The sequence below is a fragment of the Leucopleurus acutus genome (assembly GCF_964270905.1).
Source record: "Leucopleurus acutus genome assembly, chromosome: 4".
NCBI lineage: Eukaryota > Metazoa > Chordata > Mammalia > Artiodactyla > Delphinidae > Leucopleurus > Leucopleurus acutus.
Window position 1 is genome coordinate 30,870,975 of NC_139146.1, and position 18,968 is coordinate 30,889,942.

General features: G+C 37.3%; 1 protein-coding gene across 3 annotated transcripts in view; it reads left to right on the top strand.

Moving 5' to 3' along the window:
- The window catches only part of COL25A1 (collagen type XXV alpha 1 chain), a gene marked incomplete at its 3' end in the record, with an annotated part of 463,727 nt that overhangs the window by 342,573 nt on the left and 102,186 nt on the right, over positions 1-18,968 (top strand). For all 3 annotated transcript variants that reach the window (XM_082837697.1, XM_082837696.1, XM_082837698.1), the window contains exons 10-11: positions 1,314-1,349; positions 16,426-16,452. In XM_082837697.1, coding sequence (XP_082693823.1) covers positions 1,314-1,349; positions 16,426-16,452 — 63 coding nt within the window. The remainder of the gene's footprint in view (positions 1-1,313; positions 1,350-16,425; positions 16,453-18,968) is intronic.

An 18,968-nucleotide genomic window follows, 5' to 3' on the forward strand; every position in this document is an offset into this window, starting at 1 on the left:
CAACTGACCTGGTCTTCAGGTAAGCCTCAAGAAGTCTGCGACTGGAGATGCCCGATCTCACTTGTGTCCTGACTGCCATAGAGAACCTCAATGCCTTTGGTTGAAACGGAAGACTAGCTTGAAAAACTAGGTGGGAGATTGATAACATTTTACAAAGGATCAAAATAGAGACAATAAAGTCCTATGCAATTTATGGAAAGTAAAAGAGGTATATCTTCCTAATATTTATCCCTTGCAAGTAACTTGACCCCCCCAATCACTAGTAAAATTAATGGTTAAAACATCAGTGGTTATGGTTTGAATATCATTTGTCCTTTGTATGTGAGGCTTATTAATAGAAATGACTTAACAGCGATCTCAACATTTAGATCTAAGTACTAATTTACTTAGTACTTAGCTACTAAGATTGGTCAAGTGTCAATAATAGAGTAGTAGCACAGGACACTAGATAAATGGTTTGGTTGGGTAGAGGCAACTCAGCAATTTAAAGAAATACATGGAAAAGGTCAAAAATTTGTACACTTATGACTTTAGGACCTGAAATTCAGGTTTATTGCTGAATTAAATTATTTATTTAATGTATTGCTTTAACTTAAATTATTTTCATCGGTGTTTTTGTAGTACAAAAGGAATAATAAAATATTTATCCACAAAGTAGAAAAATTTGAAAATAAAGGCAACCAAAAAAGAAAAAACAAATCGGCCATAGTCATTAATGTTTTGTAGATTTCATTTTTATATGTATATATTTATGTAATTTTTGAGTGACTTTTTTTTTTTGAGTGACTCTTTCTTTAAGACTATAGGACAACCTTCTTATAAGCCTCATACCCCTCACCAAAAGTTGCTATAAATTTGTCATATGAAATAAGGAATTGACTTTCAGCATAATATGCTGGTTGTTAGGACTGCTTTCACTGGACCATCAGAGGTAGTGGTTTCATCCTAAAGGTGTCTTCTAATGTCTCACCTTTTCTTGGGATGAAACCCCAAAAGATAGAGAACCCATAGCTGCTTTACAGTATAATCACTCCTACTCTTTTTATTTAGAATACCTTCTTGGCATAATTCTTAAATCTCTGCTGTAATATAGATTCATTGTATTAAATCCTAAAATGTTTATAAAATGCATTTGAAGAAAGAACGTCAGCGCTCTTTAAATGACATTGTGTTTGCATTCCTTTCTTTAGCCTAAAAAGTATATATTTGACATTCAAGATCCCTAGTGGATATTGTGAAAAAGAAAAAAAGAAGATTGAAATTGGTTTTTACTGTCTACAGCATTAATAAAATTATCATTATTCTTTTTTAAGGGTGAACCAGGGAAACCGGGAGAGCAAGGCTTGATGGCAAGTATCTGAATTTATCTTTTTCGATACTGAAAAGAATGAAAAGACAAGTTACTCAAAACTGTGGTCCAGACTGTTTGTAACAAGTGTGCCTGTTTTGTGATCTGTAACAAAGAGTGAGAATTAGTAAAAGTTAAAAAGTGATAGGGATAACTGAATCACTGTGCTGTACCCCTGAAGCTAACACAACATTGTAAATGAACTATACTTCAATTTTTTTAATGGTAAAAAAAAAAAAAAATGTATTCCTTTAAAACGAACAACCAAAAAAGAAGTGATAGGGCCTGTCCATCACATGCTAAGGATCACATGACAACACAGCTGCAGAACTGATACAGGAGGAAAAAGGAGGGAGATTCCAGGTGAAGCAAGTGACAGAGGATGCTGAGGAAGACTCTGTTATAAGAGATTAAATTCAGGGATATGCCTATTAGCTTAAACAGAAATGAGATTTCAGAGGAACCAGGTGTCACTACCTGTGAACTAGTAGAGCAAACCTTCGACAGTGATTCCAGAGGTTTTTCTTTTGCCGAAGGGAGAGAACAGTTGTGCCTTCTTGATCCCTGAAACTGTTAATAAAACGGTAAGTTAGTGGTTAAAATGTCAGCAGTTATGGTTTGAATATCATTTGTCCTTCCACCCAGAGAGAAACAGTGGTGCGTTCCTGATCTCTGTCATTAAAAAAGATCATGAAATGATTCCTCTTGCTCTTGCCCGTAAACACGCAGGTCCCAGCTCCTCAAGTTTGTTTATGCTTTGCCAGTGAAAGAGAAGTTAGGGCAGCTTACTGAGCCCCAAAGAGTAGAATTCCTTCAACCTACCTCTCCCTGTCACTTCCTCCCTGTCTCTGGAGCTACCTTTCTGACCTACTTTGTGACACGAACAATATTGGGGAACACAGGATGACGCTCTAATAACTCAAATTCCAGAGGACAGCTACGTCTCACACTTGCCCTGGATGCAGTGATGACGATCCCCTTGATCATGTCCATTTCCCACGATGTGTGGCACGCAGCCTGCAGGTGCTCAGGATAGAAAGTGTATTTTAAAAAAAAATAGAAGCTAGGTCCTAGTGAAACGAATGCACAGGAACACGCTAGTTGGTCAAGAATTAAAACAAATGTGTGCGTGGGCTAAAGGTCAAAGGCTTCTCCCTGCACAGGATGCCTTCAACAGCCCTCCTGGGGAGACAAATCAGCAAGCTGTAGTCCTAGCTGTCATGTAGCTGCCTTCAAAACATCACTGGTGAAATGGAAGCATCCTGGGACCACACCTGACCCACTGCCTGGAAATTCTCTGTTTCTGACCTACAGTATCAAGATAGATATTTGATACAGACAATCAGGCCGGGAGTACTATAATGGATTCTTTTTAAAAAGAATAAAATGAAAGAAAAACAACAACAACGAAAGACCATATGTGAAAATTAAATGAAACATCTGTCATCCGTGGTAACTTTGCATACAAGGGCAGCATTAGCTCTAAAGGTTATAGGATCAGAGGGGGTGAAGAGTTTTTGGAAAACTACCATATAAATTTTGAAATTGCTTTATGCAGTTGAATGCACCTGTAATTTCTATCGTGGATAACGGTCAAAACATATTCCTCCCATACACTCTTACATCCAAGCCTACTTAGGATTCTTAAGAGCCCTTGTTTGTCCCCAGGTGTGCAGAGCATATGATTTTTATCATTGCCGCAGGCTTTCTACCCTGATGCCCAGTGCAGCACCGTAATATACAAAGTTCTAAAATAAAAATGGATGTTTAAAAAATTATAATCTTATCTTCCTTAAATTCATATACACGCTCTAGAATACACGGTGTGAATAACAAATTAGTCCCATTTCCCTACCACTCCTAGCTTAATGTCATTAAATATAAATGTTCCACCTAGTCCTAAATGAATTATGTCATTGTCTTAGTTTGCTCTGGTTTCCCATTTCATACAGCAACTTTTCAGATAAAGATGATCCTGGGTATTTTTCTCTGAACCTCTCTTCTCTCTTTCAACTCTTCAGATACAGTTCATATTCTCATTTCAAAAAATGAAGCTGAGAAACTCAGTTGAAATCACAAATGTTCAAAGGATATGTCTAATGTAGTGATCTTCTAAAGTACAGCATTGTACTGTTCTTAAAGATGTAAAATTCTTTTCTAAAAGAAAACTTGTATAATATATATTTAATAAGTAGACAAATAAGTATATATCTCAGTGAATTTTCACAGTGAACATAGCTGTGCAGCCACAAACCAGATCAAGAAATAGAAGGTTATCATATCCTAGAAACCCCCTTTACCCACCCCCCCATCACCATCTCCCTCTTCTGCCAACACAGATTAATTTTGCCTGTGTTTGAATTTCATATTACTAGAATCATACAATATGTAACTTCTGTGTCTGGCTTCTTTCATCCAACAGTATATTTGTGAGATCATCCACCTCTGTTTTAATAGCCTTCACAGCTGGTTAAAAAAAAAAATTAAGAGGAAGAACCTTACTTCCTTGACTACCCTGTTAAAACTACATCACTCAAATAGCAGTAAATGAATGGTCTGTCTGTCTGACCTTGGGCAAGTCACTTAACCTCTCAATTTTTCATCTGTAAAGAAAGGAAAATCATGCCCTCTCTGCCTCCCCTATAAGGTTGCCAAAGACAAGTGCAATAAATTAGGAGAAAGCCCTTTAAAATATATAATGAAGAATTGTATGAGTATGTTATTATTATTATCACTCAGTTGTTACCTCTACAGTAAATTACAGGTGAACATGGATTTATATAACAGATGTATTCCTATAAAGTTCTATATGAATCAGATTTTCATAAATCAACATAGCTTAAATGTGCTGGGAAATTTTGCTATTGAAAGCAATCCCATTCAGAGTCTTTTCATAAAGCAATACAATCCCCTAATTCCTCTTCCCAGCAAACTGAATTTTTACATATTTGCTTAAAGTGAAATATTTCTATTATTTTTAGAAGTATCATTTAAAAAAAATCACTATGTTTGCTAACTTAAATAGCACCTGTGTATTTTAACCCATCTCAAAGAGAGAAGATACCGGAAATATAATAGCAGCTTTCATGCGGAGAAAAATTTCCTTAGAAATTTTCTTTTTCCTTTCAAATATTATACGTATGTGTGCGTATGTAGGTGTGTGTGTTTTGACTCAAAGTCTGGTAGAAAGAAAAGTACATATTACTAGTAATTCTGGCCTCAGAACAACTTAGGAGTGTATGACTATCGTCTGTGATCCTTTTTACTGATCTATAAAATGTAGGCAATAATTCCTATTCCACCTATATCACTGGAATATGGTGAGAAGCAAGTGAAATAATAAAAATGTGAAAATGCTTTATGGAACACAGACTTACATAAATGAGAAGTATTGCTGTTAAGACAAAAATGTCAAATGACATAACGTGGCATACAGAAAGACCATTCTATGAGACGTAAGGGCTAACGACAGTGTGACTATAGCTAATTAAATTAGAGTGTGTCAAATACTGTGATTGATAATGCAACTTATTCCTTTTGTCCTGTTTGTTGCCATCATTGTGTTTGACCTTCTCCTATATATCACATCTTCTTACCTCATCACCTTTTCATAACACACCCCTTCTCTTCCACCAGCTCAGACAAGGGAAGATAATATATACCACCGCTCTCATCTTTTCCATGGTACGCAAAACCCACTACCTCTGTTGGTTTGCGCCATGGAGGAGTGTTTGCTTACACGAGGATCTTGAGAGGCACTAGAGAATTTTTTAAAATGTAAAATGTCTCTAATGATGAAATGAAAAAACTAGGAATGGTCTAAAATTAGCTCTTTCAAACTGTTTATGAGTGTGTCAGGTGGGGAATTAGTTTTCATAATCCACGCTGTATATTTTATATCGCAAAAATAATCATCTGAAGATTAACAGCATCTCTAACAGAATAAAAAAGAAGTCCTGCCTCTCACGCAGTTCCACATTTATTTAACCCTGCTGTGCACCTATTCCATAAACAAGACCTTCAGGTTTTGCGAGAAGTTCTAGAGGAGATTTTAAAAGGCAGAATCGTGAGCTAAAACAAACTGGACTCCATCTAAATAAGGAGAGAATCTCTCTGGCTTATAAAATTAGACTCAAGAATCAAACCAAGAACTGACCACAGCTGGAAATGCTAAAGCTCTGAACCCCGGCACAAATGGTCTTTATTTTTCTGTTCTTCAAGAGTTTAAATAGTTGTTAGAATAGTATTTTTGAAGGTGTCTTTCGTTTTGATATCCTTACTGTTTCTTTCTTTGACAAATATAGTAGTTCTCAAAAACATAAAAGACAAATGATGTATATTCAATATACCAACTAGTCCCAGTTTCCTGCAAATTATTTTTTTGTCCAAAGCGTTTCATAGACCATATCACTTTCCCTCACTGAAACCCTTCCTTCCTCTCCTGCCCCCCAAATATATGCAAACTCCATAGCGTATCCATTCATCTCTTTCTGAATTATAAGAGTACTTAAAATGTCATTCGTTGGGCCCTGGGGGTGTCTGAGAGTTCAAAACTCAGAAAAGCTTTTCTGTTATTGTTCCTTAAAGTGAAATTTGGATTGTATCCAAAGAAGTTATAGATACTTTTTAGTTTATTTTGATTTTGCCTGCAAACACATTTAATACATTTGTGTCAAGTGAATATAATGTATTTTATGGTAGCTAATAACATAAGCATAGATAATTGCTTCTGCTTCATTTAAAATAAAACTGAATTAACCAATATGTGAAGATTTACTTTAAACATATTTAGTTATAATGCACTGCTATCCCCCAGATTTGATAAAACTTATCATTTTCCTTAATTGTACTTTGCTGTCTCAGCCATATTGATCAGCAGGGTGGCAGACATCGGACACAGTAGCAGGCTTCTCTTCATGATTTTAATCTGGTGAGGCAAACAAACCTTCAAATCACAAATAACCAAAATGACCAAAATCATCTTAGGATGTTTAGTTATTAGACTAGACATTAACGATGACATCTTTTTTGGTAAAACTGCATTACTTCAGTTGTGCACACTACGCTGCCTGCCGGGGTGCCTTAGCACCTGTTCTAATGCTTTATTATTCTCACTTAATCTGATTGTCCATGAAGTACATGTAAATGCCACACCGACAGAGTCCTCCCAACCCACCAGAGCCTGTAATACTTGGTTTTCCAAATGGGCCGAGGCCTGCACCCCGGCTCTCCCACGGGTACCTAATATCCGCATCTCTATGAGACTGAAGCTCTCATATGTAGACATTTGGGTGCTCACAGGATCAAACTCCATCCACATGCCTCAAAATACCCACCTCTTTGCCCCATCCTCCAGTTTATTGTAGTGCACACCAGTGGTGTGGTTCACCTGCAGAAGAACAGACCTGGGAGAGAGACAATTCACAGTCCTTGAAGGGAGCTCCAGTCCTTGGGGCAGAGAATCCCAAGGTCCCAGGAACCCAAAGTACAGTCTAAGTTCAGGAGGTGGGCTACCACAGGAGGAGGTGTGCAGCCAGAAGAGATCTCTAAAGTGTGGATCCTGACACAGGAGCCCTCTTGCCCAGGGCTAAGGGCAGTACTGGGGCCATGTGTCTGAATGGACTCAAAAAAATAGACTTCTGCTCTGGTCATCTCCTTCAAGAAAACTTCACACACACTTCCTCATTCACAGACATTGACACTCCCCCAGGCTGTTAGAAGCTGCCTTCTCCCCTCCTCCACAGCGTTTATCACATCACGAAATAATTGTGTCGGTGCTTAGTGTATTCAGTAAACTGAATGACTGAATAATATGAATCAATGAATCGATAAATCAGGTACTAATGCAAGGAAATCCTGTTTATATTTTTCTCTCATCCAGTATCATCACATGCCAGGAGTAGGATTAAGCAGGCTAAGTCCAACAGAAAACTACTTTTTCTTCTGCATCTTCATATATTCATTCATGTACTATAGGTAATTTGAAGTATATGTGTGTTCATGAATATGCCTGGTGTAACTAAAGGACTGATTTTCATGAGGGAAAGTAACTGCAGCGATTTTTAGTCACACTCTGTGACTGTTTTTTAACTAGAGTGTAAATGATCTAGAAGAAATCTTAGGAATCATCTAGTTAATCACTTCACAGATAAAGAAACAGCATCAGAGTGAACAAATAACTTGACCAAGCTCATGGAGTAGTCTGTGGCAGAACTAGGGTAGAATCCAGTTCACCCGATTGTCGTCTTACGCATTTTACAGTGTAGATCTGCTAGGTCTACACTTTCCAATATAGTAGCCGCTAGCCACATGTGGCCATTTAAACTGAAATTAAATAAAATTTAAAATCCAGTTTCTAAAAGTGGCGCTAGCCACATTTCAGGTGCCCAGTAGTCACGTGTGGTTACTGGCTACCTACTGGATTGAGCAATGGAGACTATTTCCACTGTTCCAGAAAGTTCTGTTGGGTAAGGCTGGTCTAGATAGAAAACAGATCTGGACAGTAGATGAGTACATATTAGAATTCTAAATTTAAGTCTTCCTTCTGCTGGTCGTAGGATATTTAAATTTTAACAGTTAGTGTTTCTTAGCATTGTTGATTTAAAATAGCAAAAGCACTTGCACTTTACTCAGTAGAAATATTTTTTACTGAGCATAGTATAGGGTGATAGGCCTTCATGAACCATAAATTTGTTTCCTTTATGGTACACTAGGGAAGTATGCTTAATCACAGAGGGCAGAGGAAGCCTGTTAATTTTTCTTTCTTTACGGGTCATTTCCATTTTGGATGCAGCAAGGAGAAACAGTTTATTAAATATTTAGAAGGGATGGAATGAGCTAATTTAGGCCTTGGATATTTGGTAAGAGGTGATAGAATCTCTGTTTGGGAACCTAATCAGAGCATAGATTCTCTAATACCTAGATCTGTCTTTCATCTGCTGGTGGTAGTTAATGTCCAATATTTAGTCTTGGGTCCTGGTTTCCTCAAGTGGTGAGAAAAATGTATGGCTTCTTTAATTTCCTGAGCGTTTAAGAGACCTCCAATAGAGAGGTCAGAGCTTCATGATTTGGGGAAATACCAACAAATGAATCATCCAGGTTTAATATTTTCCCCAAAAAGTCAGCACATGAGGTAGAGAAGTCAAAAAGAATGTATTCTTTTAAAAAATTAATGACTGCATTTAAAACTTTTCATCAAATATTCATGAATTAATATAATAACATGTCATCGTATTGATAGGCTCTGAAGGAGACCTGTTTTAGAGGAACTTCTTCAAATAATAGAAATTATGGAATGATATTATTGGAACAGAAGAAAATCCCAGATACTTAAACAGAAACAACTGCCTCAAACCTGAGAACTTTAAGGAGAAAAATAGAATGATGTCTAACTTCCCATAAGAAGAGCTTGTCTGTGTATCTTCTAAATAGATGATGTTGGGTGATTCACCCTAGTATTTTGATTCCATTAGGTACTACTATGATGTCACCATTTTATTTCAAAATATCATTATGTATATCGACTAGAAAAGTTTTGCTTTATATCTTTTTCAATTTGATTAAAAGTTTTAGATGGCCATCTTAAAAAAAACCAGAAAACTGAGAACTCTTTCCAGTGATCAGAAGTAAGATAGCTAGAGTTGCAAAACAATGGAGGAAATTCGGTAAATGGAATTTAATAATTTTCATATTTATGAATTCATTGTTTCAATGTAGTCCATAATGATTTGTTTGCTAGGCGCGGCTATGTAGGTGCTGAGGATGTAAAATATATGGCCCGAAGAATTTGCTGCCTAGTCAAGTAGATTTGATAAATATGTAAATATATTAAAATACAGCCAGTTAAAATGTGCTAGAGAAACACAGAGGACAAAAACAAGCTCTGTCTGGGTGCACTGGAGAAGGTTCACAAAGGAAGTGAGTTATGACTGCTGAGCCTCGAAGAATGATGAAGACCTTTACATGAAGGCTAATGGGAAACTGCTTGGGAAAGATGATTCAATGTGACTGAAGACAGAGTCCATGGAGGACTTGAAACAAGAGATGAGGCTCTCCCATCTCAGCTCTGTCCTGCTCTTTTCTTGTTTATGCTACGTTCCTTCATACCCAGTTCAGCTAAATCATTGGCTTTTACGCTGAAAACATATCAGCACACTCTCTTACTTTCTAAACATTTCCCCAAAGTTTCTCGTTTGGCATTTCCACACACTTAAGCTATGGAGTCTGAATCTTGTAAAACATCATTTGAATTATACTCCAGACTCACGTATAATAGTGGCTAGAGTTTATGTTTCTTGACCCTCCCTCATCAAACATCCAAGGAGAACGTGGAATTTTATATAAGTACATCTTAAATGAATCCTTCTTAAGTAAGACAAATTTCCATTATTTATTTCAAATTTCCTCTTACCCTTTATAAACCAAGTTGTATTTTCTGATCTTGTGACCAGGTTAGTAGCTTTCAAAAGGTTATAATTAAAGTCTGCTGCACCAAACCCTTGAGAAAGTCTGATACTAACATTTTATGACTCCAATAAGTTAGATTATACGTGTTATCATTTTTCCCCGTGGGAACAGGCTTTAAAAAGTATTTTCTTCATTTTACCTAACTTTTATTAAATCTTGGAAAAATTCTCAACTCAAAAAGGAAATAATTTTAAATGGCTTAATAGAGTGGGGCTTTTATTCTCCCCTTCACAGAGGGACCACCTCTTTTTTGTTCCCTGCGTTTTTTATTACAGAAGCTGGTTGTATATTCTTGCATCCAGAAATGACCAGCAGCTTTTAGAGCTTTGAATTTTACTGTTAGCCATCAGGGACAGAACAGGAACTATGTCCGCCCCCTGCTCACACAGAACATCATTTCCTAATAGCAGGCAACCAGAACTTGCCTTAAAACACGTCCCAAGAGACATCCTAGAGCACATCATTTAGAAACTCTGCATTCTGTTTAAGTAATTAATACCTCAATCAAATTTGTGCTAACATCAGTAGTCAGAAAAATTCATTAATTTTTTTTCCATTCCATGATCTATCAAACAAAAGACTTTTTAATTAAAAATGTTATTTTTACAAGCTGGAAAGTGCAGCCAATGCATAATGGTTATAGAAACATCCATTTCTTAACTGCCTGCTTTGAAGATTAACATGGGTTGATAATGCTACTTGCTGTTTGCATGATGGCTTTTGATATGCATTAGAGACCTTAGACCTACATCCACATCCATGACACTCTCCGTGTCAATGAGACCATGTAATCAAGATGATTTTTGCTTTGCGGTTTTAATATAGAAGCTATGAATTGAATTCCTCCACTCACTCTTGCACTTAGAGGTAATCTAGAGGCTATAAGAATAGGCCAGGGACTTCCCTGGTGGTGCAGTGGTTAAGAATCTGCCTGCCAATGCAGGGGACACAGGTTCGATCCCTGGTCTGGAAGATCCCACATGCCGTGGAGCAACCAAGCCCACGTGCCACAACTACTGAAGCCCATGTGCCATAACTATGAAGCCCGCACGCCTAGAGTCGGTGCTCCGCAACAAGAGAAGCCACCGCAATGAGAAGCCCGTGCACCACAACAAAGAGGAGCCCCCGCTCGCCGCAACTAGAGAAAGCCCGCACGCAGCAACAAAGACCCAATGCAGCCAAAAATTTTTAAAAATTAAAAAAAAAATAGGCCAGTAGCATTAGAATGACTTGGGTGAATGTGAGTGAAAAATCTTGTCATTCTTATCTTGAGATACTATTGTCTAAGGTATAAGGGAAAACTTGGTTTACTCTGTGTTCATCATTCATTGCTATAATTTTTTTCTTTTTGCGGTACGCGGGCCTCTCACTGTTGTGGCCTCTCCCATTGCGGAGCACAGGCTCCGGTCGTGCCGGCTCAGTGGCCATGGCTCACGGGCCCAGCCGCTCTGCGGCATGTGGGAGTTTCCCGGACCGGGACACGAACCCGTGTCCCCTGCAGCGGCAGGCGGACTCTCAACCACTGCGCCACGAGGGAAGCACATTCCTATAATTTTTATCAACTCAAAGTAAGCACCATTGTGCTTACAAGCACCTACAAGGCCATACACATGTGATCTCCCTCCTCTCCAGAGCCCCATCTTCTACTACCTACCTATTGCCTCCTCCGTGTTCTTTGAACACACTGAGCATATGCCCACCTCTTGGCCTTGTACTTGCTATTCCCTTGCCTGGAACATTCTTCCTCCTTCTACGTGCATGACTGTCTTGTCTGACCTCTTTCAGGGCTGTATCCAAGAGTCACTTTATCCTAGGCCTTCACTGACCCCCAAGTTAAAATGCCTCCACATCCACTCCTCCCAATCGCTACCCCCTATTTGCTTTAACACTTACCCCCTGACACAACTTTATATTTTACTTGTTTATGTTTTTACTGTCTTTCTCCATTCACTAGACTACGCAGTCCAGGAGGGCATGCATTTTTATTAATTTTGTTCACTACTGTATCCCCAGTGCCTAGAACATTGCCTCGCACTCAATGGGCATTCAAAAAACTGCTAAGTAGATGAATTCATGAATGAACCCAAAAGGATTCACTGAGCAATTACTGTGCCAGCTTCTGTGTATGATAAAAGACATGTAGAGTGAAGAAAGAAGTAACCTGACAATCACAACATTGTTGGTAAATTCTGGGAAAGAAGTGCTGTCATAGGGGTGCTTTGGAAAACAAAAGAAGGCGACCCAGCCCCAAGGGTGGAGGCGCTGAGCCCTGAATTATGGAATGAGCGGAAGAGACAGGACCAGAGAGAAGAAGCCCATTAAAGGACCAGACAACCAGAGGTGCAGAGGTGTAGAGATGAGGAAGCATGGCTTATGTGGCAAACTACAACTGTTACAAAAGCTTGAACTTTTCTCTCAAAATCCACGGAAAGCCATGGAAGGATTTTTCAGCTGAGGCAAGGTAGAAACCTGTAAGCCTTTTAGAAAGCTCCCTCGGGCAGCACTGTGTAGAAAGGGTTGAAGAAGACTGAAAACACAGTGGCTTTTAGATGCGTGTCACAGTAGCTTAGGTGAGAGAGAAGCGGGTTGAACAAGAGCATGGTAATGCAGCTGAAGAAGAGGACAGACTGGAGAATGTTCCTGAGTAAGTATAGTATCTGGTGCACCCGGAGGCGGAGGAATAAACGATCACTCTCAGGCCCGAGTAACGCGCCTTTAGTAAAGGCAATCACCAAATGGGAACTATAGTATTTCTTTAACTTACTTGACTGCCATATTCTATATAATATTTTCCATAATCTTTAAAAATGGAATCTAGTGGGAGTGGGGAAAACAGGAAAGAAAATCAGTGCCCTGTGTAATTTCCTACCTGTTTAGAACTTTTAAGTTTTCATAGCTCTCCATAGTCTTTTCTGAAAGACCGTGAAAATTAGGTGTAAACATTTATCTGCAGATAAGTGATGTCGTTACTCCACACTTAGAGCTTTTCGGTGGCTCATTTGGTTCTTATCTTTTGAATAAGGTTATGTCCATTGTGCAAAATCCTTTAATGAAAAAAGTTAATACATTCTACATCACCCAGAGCCTATACTGAAATGAGTACATTTTAAGGTTTAAATTATAGTTTAACGCTTCTGGAGTTAAACTTAAAGAAATATAGTTTAACATGTTAAGATTCTGTATATTACACAGTTTCCAATCTTGAGACATATACAAAGAAATGATTACAGAAAATAAAAGAGACCAGATTATTCTCATCTTAATTGGTCGTCTGCAAAGTATATGCAAATATAAAAGTGCCCGCCAAGAAAATACCTAAGAAAGGAGCAATTCATTGATTGATAAAAATGGACTAAAAAGATTGACTCTTTGGTTTGGAAGACTATTTGATTCAAACTTTTTAAGACATGGGGATAACAATAATGGAATTATTTTAGAAATCTTAGAATACTAGAACAACTAGTTTTAATTTTAGGAATAATAAGATACACTAGCTTGACAAGTGAATAATGAATATATGACATTCTTCATCCAAGTCATTATTCAGGCTGAGAATATAAGTAAGTTTAAGAAAGATTAGATAAGTCAGTCAGTGGTTCTATGACATTTACCCATTCCTTTATAAATTTGTATTTGTACTAGAAACTACAAAAGTACTCAAATGTAGACATCTTAACCAACTGGTAGTAGCATACCCTAACTTCAAAATCAATTTTTGATCAGTGAAGCTTTCATTTGTAAGCTTAAATTTATGACCACAATGTCACAGATATATAATGGGATTATTAATCAGAGAATGCTCAGAAAATATATACATGAGCAAAATATTGATCAAAATAGCTATTTGTGTGTGTGTGTACTTGCTTGAATGTGTGTCTGTGCCTTACATTCAACATTGCTTTTTCCCAGTTCCTCTCTAAAACAATGACACTATCTTTGGCTTGTTACCATTTTTCCTGCCAGCGAGATCAAAGGAGTATATGCACATTTTTGGTAGCTGAGGATATATCCTTGGCAACATAGTTATGAAAATTTATAAGATATGTATTCACAATTCAAAATTAATATTGTCTTTAAAACTGCTTTTATTTTTGGAGTTTAGCAAAAATGGCCATAGTTTTCTAACAGTGAGAAAAATAATATATTTATTTTTTATAGCCATCCTTTGACTTTTATTAACTATTGTGTTAAAATATACAACTAATATAATTTCATGGATTTCAGAGTTGTGAGTAATCTTTCCAAATCTCTGACTTACTGTGATCATGCAGCAAAGACCAGATTAGAAAATACCAGATATGTTCATCTCTAGTTAAAACATTTGGTTTAAAATTTGCTCTTATTTTAATCTGAAATATTCCCTTCCAGGGTTATATATCAATGTAATGAAATGCCCAGTTTTAGTGAACAATATTTTTTCAAGTGGCAGTTAGGTTTATAGTGGGAAACAAACCTGTTTGCATTGAACGTATACATTCTCAGTCTAAACATTGAATTAATGTACTTTTTGTTATATGATTTCCTCTCTAACATCAAGATTTTAAAAAGTGGAATACTCTGGAGACACTAGGAAAAATGGAATCATAGGCAATGATAAAACCCAAGTCTTTTCTTCACTCTCAGATCTCCTATCACTACAGCTTCCAAATTCTGCCTTTACTTAGCATTAACATTCACTTCCCAAACAATTTACCCAAGTAAGGAAATGATTACACATGTTTATGTGCTAAAGGGAAGGAACCGGTGCAGAGTGGGAGGCTCTGGTACAGATGCAGGGATAATTGATTGAGAAAGAGCCCTGAGGGCGAAGGCAAGGATGGATTCCAGAGTCTACTGGATGCATTTGCCCAGTGGGAGGAGAGCATCTTCCTCCTCTGATATAGTAAGGAGGGCCACATGGGTTTGAGTTGATGAGAGACATGATGTTGGGGGAATTTATGCCTGACAGCCTCTGTGTTCTCTGCAAAATCTAAGACGGGGAGAATTTTAAATTGAAGGAGTGAGATAAGCGGAGAAAAGGTCAGACCACACAGATAGATGAGATAACAAGCTCATTAAGAAGGCTGAGTAAATTGAAAAGGAATATATATGGCAAAATCTTAACAATTGTTACATATAAGTGATGGATACATGGGTGTACATTATATTACTCTCCCTACCCTTTATTATGTTTTAAATTTTTTGTAATAAAAAGGGAAAAAGAAAAGAATTCACTTTCTTGCAGTTCCTAGGCTTGTAGGCCAGTATTAATTTTTTCATATGTCTAACATTCGATGTCCTTGCCTTCAGTGTCACCGAGTCAATAAAACTACATCCTACATTTTAAAAAAGGAATCTATAAAGGTGATATTGCACAGTGCACTTTCAGTAACCTAAAGCTGATTATATGAGGAAATTGTTAGTCTTCCTGTGAGGATTACAAAATAATTTATGAGGAACAGATTCTCTGAATGTTCCTAAACGTTGTGTATTTTTAATTAAAAAATTATGCATGACCAATTCTTCCTCTGATTACCACTCTAGTCCTTTTTTTATGTTATAGTCTGAATGTAAGATGCTGATTAACTGAAATGTCACACATTAAAAATAAGCTAGCCGTTAGTTTAATGTAATGGAATAAAGAGCTTTTTACATGGAATGATAGAGTACCTATAACTTTGTTAAAATATACTGAAATTAAAAGTATTTTTTAAAGAATTGGAAGAAAAGTGCTTAATATTTTTATTTAAAAAGAGACATCAAAAGTCAGAATTACAGCTCTCTTTGTGCTCTTTTCTACCATCCCAAAGCATGCCTCACTCTAAATAAAGCCAACAGAATTCCAACACTGACTTTGTGGTCAAAAAATTGCTAAATCTCAGAACTGCCACATTTCCATTTTAAATGTAAATATTCCCATTCGTCTTCCTAAATATTATATTTCTTCTCCTCTCCTCCCCTGCCCCAGTGTCACAGTTTATGCAACAGCTGACAGCATCTTTTGTTCCCTTTTCTGGTGCACACTACATGCCACAACTGACCTTGGCATCGCCTAGTTTGTAAACAAGTTTTTGGGCAGGTCAGTTGGCCACATTTCATAAGAGGAAGAATAGAGCAAAACATGTTTCTTTGTAATGCCATTCAATGATTTCCTTTGCAAATCTGCTTCCTGAAGTTTTGCAGATGCAGAAGTCATAGAACGTGTCAGTGTGCTGAGAACTGCGTTGTATTTTAAGTGCTTCTAGTAGCAACATCTCCAGCCTTCTATATGAGACTGATGTGATAGATTTGCAGGTATCTGAAGAAACAGATGCGCTGGAATGGCAAAGATTCTTTCTGTTTCGTTTTAGTTGAAATATAGTTGATTTACAATGTTGTGACCCTTTTTTTAAAGGAAAAAATCAGAATCCTACTGCATATGCTTAATGTTCTTCAAAAGAGAACAAGAGAGAAGAAAAGACCCATTGTGCACTTCCAACCGAAAATTTTCATTTTCCTTGATGTACAAAACATCACCATATTTCAGCATGACAAATATCAATAGAACCTTACAGAATAGGACTGTTTTAATCAGTCATTTAAGTTTAAATGGTTGCAATCTTATGTTTATTGAATTGTTTTTCTTTTCCTAGGGTCTTCTGGGGTCTCCAGGACAAAAGGTAGAGTATAAATAATACTGTGAAGGTAATTATACTCCCATCGCCTAATGGCTAGTCAGAGAAGTGAATGGAATTAGCTACTGTAAGTCATGCCAAAGCAGTCTGGTTTGTGCATTCTGCTTTCTAAAAATACAGTCATGTAATGTTAGCCATTCGATTTCTAATCGACTCCATTATAGAAAAGTCAATAAATCCAGAGCAGACTCTTTTTAAGCTGTTTGCCAAACTTGTAGGTTATTGAGGTTTTAATTCAAATCCTTGTAAAACATCATGAGAAAACTTAGACTGTGAAGGGTCATAAGGCATTGCAAATTAATTGCATGGTCTTGCACAAATATGTGATTGTTAAATGACTGTTAGACCAGAACAAAGGGTATTCTTGTTGCTTGGTGGCTATATTTAAGTGGTCCACTAGTGTCTTCCTTTGCTGAGGTAGCCCAAAAACTGGGTTCCTGACTGTCATTTCAACGTTATCCAGAGCCGTCAGAATTGACCTTTACATTCTGATGGAGAAAGTCTAGCACTTCTAAAATTACATCAGTACATCAGTAGCAGGTAGATGGCCCTTTGCCAATAAAATATCACTAAGTCCCCATTCCCCATCACACCTCCCACCCCATAAAGATGACAAAAAAGGATATTTAACCTGCAGAAAACGAAAGAAAATAATTGTATTACAACAGGTGGAAAAGTGATTATTCTTTATCTTTGGAATCCATCAAAGTTAGAGATGTTTTATCCCCCAAGCTTGGGCATGTGGCATCTGTTGAAACATAATCCCACAAACCAAGTAAAAGCCAATGCGTTGTGAGACAACTTGTGTATAGGAACAATTTGTCCTTAGCAATAATGTCTCTATTAAGTATGGTGTGAAATTGTAAAGCTACCCTAATCCACATGCGACCAGGATGAAATTACTGCCTCAGGCTTCGGGAAGTCCTTTAATGAGCCACTCAAAATAATCACGAAGAAAGCACTAAGGAACTTGCTATCTCAATTTGTTTTGCATGTAATGACTATATTTTTAATAAACTTTATTTTTTAGAGCAGTTTTAGATTTATAATTACTATTTTAATTTTTTTCCATTATTCTTAAAGAAATTTAATATTATACAGCTACTAAGAAAAATCTGTTTTCTAGTGCTAAACAAAAAATAAGCACATCTATTTAAAAATGGTTTCTACAGAGCCTCAAAGGAAGGTGTGTGAAGGGAAATCACTATTTGAAAACATTTGTTAATGTTTCTGTATCCAGTTAAATGTCAGATTTTCCCAGGTAGTAATTAGCTTTCTGACTCTCAGTTCAACCACCTATGTCCAATCATTGTAATCACCCCAGTGCATGTGTGCACACTTCCAAGTGTACGTGCACATACACACACACACACACACACACACACTTAAGATAATATTTTATGTGTAGAAGTTGTATTGTTCCTAGATGGTGTTTACCATTTGCAACATCCTTTCTAGTCTACTTTGGAAGATGTATTCACACTCATGTGGTTTAAACACACTCCCTGAGAGTCTCAGGGAAATGCTTTCAAATACAACAAATTTGGGTTTACAACATGGGTCCCTTATTTGTCTAACTGTGGAGCAAGTGGGTGTTATTTTAATTACCTTTCATTTTATGTTATTTAATTTCATGAAATTCAGGAGTTACTGCTACTGCTAGGCTTTTTCCAGATGAAACTAAGCATATTTAATTCTTTTTTAAAAAATATTTATTTATTTGGTTGCGCTGGGTCTTAGCTGCAGCAGGTGGGCTCCTTAGTTGTGGCTCCAGGGCTCCTTGGTTGTGAAAGGCAGGCTCCTTAGTTGCAGCATGCAAACTCATAGTTGCAGCATGCATATGGGATCTAGTTCCCTGACCTGGGATCAAAGCCGGTCTCCCTGCATTGGAAGCGCAGAGTCTTATCCACTGCGCCACCAGGGAAGCCCCGGCAAGTTTAATTCTTTTGTGTGTGTGTGTGTGTGTGTGTGTGTGTGTGTGTGTGTGTGTGTGTGTGTTTACATATTTATTTATAACATCTTTATTGGAGTATAATTGCTTTACAATGGTGTGTTAGTTTCTGCTGTATAACAAAGTGAATCAGCTATACATATACATATATCCCCATATCTCCTCCCTCTTGCGTCTCCCTCCCACCCTCCCTATCCCACCCCTCTAGGTGGACACAAAGCACCGAGCTGATCTCCCTGTGCTATGCGGCTGCTTCCCACTAGCTATCTATTTTACATTTGGTAGTGTATATATGTCCATGCCATGTTTATTAAAAGCACCCAAATTTAGAGCTATGTGGCCTTCTGATAGCTCTAAAACTCAATTTATGATGTGAATTTCTTTAAAATCTTATTAGCATTAAGTAGATATTTACAAACGTGGTTAAATTTAACTTAATGGTTTTTGGAAAAGCTTGATGAATCTGTTTACATTATTGTGTATTTGAACACAGTAGATAAGATCTGAAAAACAGCCTCCCAGACATGTTTTTAGCAAGGTAAAGTTATGG